This window comes from Caretta caretta, chromosome 8 (assembly GCF_965140235.1).
Source record: "Caretta caretta isolate rCarCar2 chromosome 8, rCarCar1.hap1, whole genome shotgun sequence".
Taxonomy (NCBI): Eukaryota; Metazoa; Chordata; order Testudines; family Cheloniidae; genus Caretta; species Caretta caretta.
Window position 1 is genome coordinate 36,942,667 of NC_134213.1, and position 5,896 is coordinate 36,948,562.

The following is a 5,896-nucleotide window of genomic DNA, read 5'->3' on the forward strand; positions in this document are numbered from 1 at the left end:
AGCTGCCTGTCCCTCTGCTACACTGCACAGATCCTGTTGTCTCCAGCACACAGTGCTTCCTGAGGAGGAAAGGAAAACTTGAGCTGAATAGCAGGAAAAAAATTCTTGGCAGCAAATTCGATAACATTGTAGCATAGTCTCCCAAGAGAAGCAATAGAAACCCCATTGCTTGAGTCATGAGCAATTTATAACTGGACTGGACAAAAGACTGAAGAATGCACAGTGGGGAACAATTCTGCACTAACCCCAAGGCGTGGAAAAGGTGACTTGTCGGTCTTTTTCCATCTCTTATGGCTATGATCTGTGAAAAGCTCTGTGTGGCAAAGATGACTGAGGAGAGCACCAGCACCCTAGCTGGCTGGCAGACTAAAGCCCTACAGCTGGCACACAATGGGCTGCCCAACAATAGAAATGCCAGTCATAGGTTAGAGCTTTGAAGTCCTTTTCCAGATGAGATGACTGGTGAAGGTTTACTTCTCTCATAGGGTCAGTTCCTGGTCCCACTCTTGAAAACAAAGGGTAGAACTCCGATTGACTTCAATGAGAGCAGGATTTAGCCCTTAATGCTAATGACCATCCACTCTATGCCCTGGTCTACACTAGGACTTTAGGTCGAATTTAGCAGCGTTAAATCGATGTAAACCTGCACTCGTCCACACAATGAAGCCCTTTATTTCGACTTAAAGGGCTCTTAAAATCGATTTCCTTACTCCACCCCTGACAAGTGGATTAGCGCTTAAATCGACGTTGCCGGCTCGAATTTGGGGTACTGTGGTGGACACAATTCGATGGTATTGGCCTCCGGGAGCTATCCCAGAGTGCTCCATTATGACCGCTCTGGACAGCACTCTCAACTCAGATGCACTGGCCAGGTAGACAGGAAAAGAACCGCGAACTTTTGAATCTCATTTCCTGTTTGGCCAGCGTGGCAAGCTGCAGGTGACCATGCAGAGCTCATCAGCAGAGGTGACCATGATGGAGTCCCAGAATCGCAAAAGAGCTCCAGCATGGACGAACGGGAGGTACGGGATCTGATCGCTGTTTGGGGAGAGGAATCCGTGCTATCAGAACTCCGTTCCAGTTTTCGAAATGCCAAAACCTTTGTCAAAATCTCCCAGGGCATGAAGGACAGAGGCCATAACAGGGACCCGAAGCAGTGCCGCGTGAAACTGAAGGAGCTGAGGCAAGCCTACCAGAAAACCAGAGAGGCGAACAGCCGCTCTGGGTCAGAGCCCCAAACATGCCGCTTCTATGATGAGCTGCATGCCATTTTAGGGGGTTCAGCCACCACTACCCCAGCCGTGTTATTTGACTCCTTCAATGGAGATGGAGGCAACACGGAAGCAGGTTTTGGGGACGAAGAAGATGATGATGATGAGGAGGTTGTAGATAGCTCACAGCAAGCAAGCAGAGAAACCGGTTTTCCCGACAGCCAGGAACTGTTTCTCACTCTGGACCTGGAGCCAGTACCCCCTGAACCCACCCAAGGCTGCTTCCTGGACCCGGCAGGTGGAGAAGGGACCTCTGGTGAGTGTACCTTTTAAAATACTATACATGGTTTAAAAGCAAGCATGTGAAAGGATTACTTTGCCCTGGCATTCGCGGCTCTCCTGGATGTACTCCCAAAGCCTTTGCAAAAGGTTTCTGGGGAGGGCAGCCTTATTGCGTCCTTCATGGTAGGACACTTTACCACTCCAGGCCAGTAACACGTACTCGGGAATCATTGTAGAACAAAGCATTGCAGTGTATGTTTGCTGGCATTCAAACAACATCCGTTCTTTATCTCTCTGTGTTATCCTCAGGAGAGTGAGATATAATTCATGGTCACCTGGTTGAAATAGAGTGCTTTTCTTCAGGGGACACTCAGAGGAGCCCATTCCTGCTGGGCTGTTTGCCTGTGGCTAAACAGAAATGTTCCCCGCTGTTAGCCACAGGGAGGGGGGAAGGTTGAGGGGGTAGTCACGTGGTGGGAGGAGGCAAAATGCGACCTTGTAACGAAAGCACATGTGCTATGTATGTAATGTTAACAGCAAGGTTTACCCTGAAAGAGTGTAGCCACTGTTTTATAAAATGTGTCTTTTTAAATACCGCTGTCCCTTTTTTTTTCTCCACCAGCTGCATGTGTTTCAATGATCACAGGATCTTCTCCTTCCCAGAGGCTAGTGAAGCTTAGAAAGAAAAAAAAACGCACTCGCGATGAAATGTTCTCCGAGCTCATGCTGTCCTCCCACACTGACAGAGCACAGACGAATGCGTGGAGGCAAATAATGTCAGAGTGCAGGAAAGCACAAAATGACCGGGAGGAGAGGTGGCGGGCTGAAGAGAGTAAGTGGCGGGCTGAAGACAGGGCTGAAGCTCAAATGTGGCGGCAGCGTGATGAGAGGAGGCAGGATTCAATGCTGAGGCTGCTGCAGGACCAAACCAGTATGCTCCAGTGTATGGTTGAGCTGCAGCAAAGGCAGCTGGAGCACAGACTGCCACTGCAGCCCCTCTGTAACCAACCGCCCTCCTCCCCAAGTTCCATAGCCTCCACACCCAGACGCCCAAGAACGCGGTGGGGGGGCCTCCGGCCAACCAGCCACTCCACCACAGAGGATTGCCCAAAAAAAAGAAGGCTGTCATTCAATAAATTTTAAAGTTGTAAACTTTTAAAGTGCTGTGCTTAAAGTGCTGTGTGGCATTTTCCTTCCCTCCTCCACCACCCCTCCTGGGCTACCTTGGTAGTCATCCCCCTATTTGTGTGATGAATGAATAAAGAATGCATGAATGTGAAGCAACAATGACTTTATTGCCTCTGCAAGCGGTGATTGAAGGGAGGAGGGGCGGGTGGTTAGCTTACAGGGAAGTAGAGTGAACCAAGGGGCGGGGGGGTTTCATCAAGGAGAAACAAACAGAACTTTCACACCGTAGCCTGGCCAGTCATGAAACTGGTTTTCAAAGCTTCTCTGATGCGTACCGCGCCCTCCTGTGCTCTTCTAACCGCCCTGGTGTCTGGCTGCGCGTAACCAGCAGCCAGGCGATTTGCCTCAATCTCCCACCCCGCCATAAACGTCTCCCCCTTACTCTCACAGATATTGTGGAGCACACAGCAAGCAGTAATAACAATGGGAATATTGGTTTCGCTGAGGTCTAAGCGAGTCAGTAAACTGCGCCAGCGCGCCTTTAAACATCCAAATGCACATTCTACCACCATTCTGCACTTGCTCAGCCTGTAGTTGAACAGCTCCTGACTACTGTCCAGGCTGCCTGTGTACGGCTTCATGAGCCATGGCATTAAGGGGTAGGCTGGGTCCCCAAGGATACATATAGGCATTTCAACATCCCCAACAGTTATTTTCTGGTCTGGGAATAAAGTCCCTTCCTGCAGCTTTTGAAACAGACCAGAGTTCCTGAAGATGCGAGCATCATGCACCTTTCCCGGCCATCCCACGTTGATGTTGGTGAAACGTCCCTTGTGATCCACCAGAGCTTGCAGCACTATCGAAAAGTACCCCTTGCGGTTTATGTACTCGGCGGCTTGGTGCTCCGGTGCCAAGATAGGGATATGGGTTCCGTCTATAGCCCCACCACAGTTAGGGAATCCCATTGCAGCAAAGCCATCCACTATGACCTGCACATTTCCCAGGGTCACTACCCTTGATATCAGCAGATCTTTGATTGCGTGGGCTACTTGCATCACAGCAGCCCCCACAGTAGATTTGCCCACTCCAAATTGATTCCCAACTGACCGGTAGCTGTCTGGCGTTGCAAGCTTCCACAGGGCTATCGCCACTCACTTCTCAACTGTGAGGGCTGCTCTCATCTTGGTATTCATGCACCTCAGGGCAGGGGAAAGCAAGTCACAAAGTTCCATGAAAGTGCCCTTACGCATGCGAAAGTTTCGCAGCCACTGGGAATTGTCCCAGACCTGCAACACTATGCGGTCCCACCAGTCTGTGCTTGTTTCCCGAGCCCAGAATCGGCGTTCCACAGCATGAACCTGCCCCATTAGCACCATGATGCATGCATTGGCAGGGCCCATGCTTTCAGAGAAATCTGTGTCCATGTCCTGATCACTCACGTGACCGCGCTGACGTCGCCTTCTCGCCCGGTATCGCTTTGCCAGGTTCTGGTGCTGCATATACTGCTGGATAATGCGTGTGGTGTTTAATGTGCTCCTAATTGCCAAAGTGAGCTGAGCGGTCTCCATGCTTGCCTTGGTATGGCGTCCGCACAGAAAAAAGGCGCGGAACGATTGTCTGCCGTTGCTCTGACGGAGGGAGGGGCGACTGACGACATGGCTTACAGGGTTGGCTTCAGGCAGCTAAAATCAACAAAGGGATGTCTTTACATATAGGAGTATTTCAGGCAGGACTTTACGGAGGCTTCCAATAAGAAATGGTGCACCTAAGTTATCGTTCTTATTGGAACAAGGAGGTTAGCCTGGCCTCTGATTGATACATGGCTAGATTTACCTCGCTGCACCTTCTCTGTGAGTGACTGCAGTGTGACCTAGAGGAATGAGTCCCCTAGACAGGGGAGGAGGCAAATGAGTACAAAACAAATCTGGTCTATTTCTTGTTTTGACTCACTCCATCTATCTTTTACATCTTTGGCTGGCAGCAGACGGTGCAGAAGGACTGCATGCCATCCACATCTCATGGCTGCTCGGCAGAAGATGGTACAGTACGACTGCTAGCCATCCTCATCTCTTGCCTGCCTGGCAGAAGATGGTACAATACGACTGCTAGCAGTCCGTATCGCCTGCCCGCTCACCATAAGACGGTTCAATAGGACTGACTGCAGGACTAAAGAGAATGACCTGGTCCAGTCACTCCAAATTTAGTCCCTGCGCCCATGTCTGCCCAGGCGCTCCCAGCCGACGTGGCCAGGAGCACCTCGGACATGATGAGGACGGCTACCAGTCGTACTGTACCGTCTGCTGCCACAAGGCAAGGGGTTGCTGCTACTGTGTAGCAATGCCGTACCGCGTCTGCCAGCACCCAGGAGACATAGGGTGACGGTTACCTGAGCGGGCTCCATGCTTGCCGTGGTATGGCGTCTGCACAGGTAACTCAGGAAAAAAGGCGCGAAACGATTGTCTGCCCTTGCTTTCACAGAGGGAGGGAGGGAACGGGGGCCTGACGATATGTACCCAGAACCACCCGCGACAATGTTTTAGCCCCATCAGGCATTGGGATCTCAACCCAGAATTCCAATGGGCAGCGGAGACTGCGGGAACTGTGGGATAGCTACCCACAGTGCAACGCTCCGGAAGTCGACTCTAGCCTCGGTACTGTGGAAGCGCTCCGCCGAGTTAATGCACTTAATGCACTTAGAGCATTTTCTGTGGGGACACACACACTCGAATATATAAAACCGATTTCTAAAAAACCGACTTCTATAAATTCGACCTTATTCCATAGTGTAGACATACCCTATGTGTGACAGCAATTAGAAGGCAAACAGAACATGGGAATGTATCAATAGGAGGAACCAAGTCTCACTCCCAGCAGCTGTCCCCTTCTACCTTAGAATTGCTCTAGGCTTGGTTTCTAGGAGGCTAATGAGCTTCAGCTGCTAATTAACCCTTGGTTCCCCAGCCTGGGACCCTGTTGCTTTCTATTCCCACTACGCGCCACACTGTCTAGACCTCTGTGGTGTGATAGACTCTACTACAGAGCAATTCATAGCTCTCAGAGCTATTATTTCAGGCTGTCAGCAGACTCAGGCAAACATCTCTGTATCAGTTACACTGTGTTCACAATTTGAAGGTTTTGTTTGCCACTAAAAGGGCTAGGGCAGTGGTTCTCAAACTGGGGGTCAGGCTGGCTTAGACTTGCTGGGGCCTGAGCCACAGTGCCCAGGGCCAAAGCCAAAGCCAAAGCCTGAGGGCTTCAGCCCTGGGTGGCAAGGC

The 5,896-nt window shown here is 50.8% G+C and overlaps 1 protein-coding gene across 1 annotated transcript; it reads left to right on the forward strand.

The window, feature by feature from the left end:
• Positions 1-434: 434 nt before the first annotated feature.
• Positions 435-2,721, forward strand: LOC125641355 (uncharacterized). Its single transcript, XM_048861180.2, has 2 exons — positions 435-1,527; positions 2,116-2,721. Exons 1-2 carry the CDS (start codon positions 1,008-1,010, stop codon positions 2,634-2,636), a joined length of 1,041 nt encoding a protein of 346 aa, XP_048717137.2. The 5' UTR covers positions 435-1,007; the 3' UTR covers positions 2,637-2,721.
• Positions 2,722-5,896: the final 3,175 nt, after the last annotated feature.

Bases quoted from the DNA above. Each gene is read 5' to 3' on its own strand.
- LOC125641355 (XM_048861180.2), top strand. From the start codon at position 1,008: ATGGACGAACGGGAGGTACGGGATCTGATCGCTGTTTGGGGAGAGGAA. The intron at 1,528-2,115 runs GTGAGTGTACCT...TTTCTCCACCAG, and splicing joins AGGTGGAGAAGGGACCTCTG to CTGCATGTGTTTCAATGATC.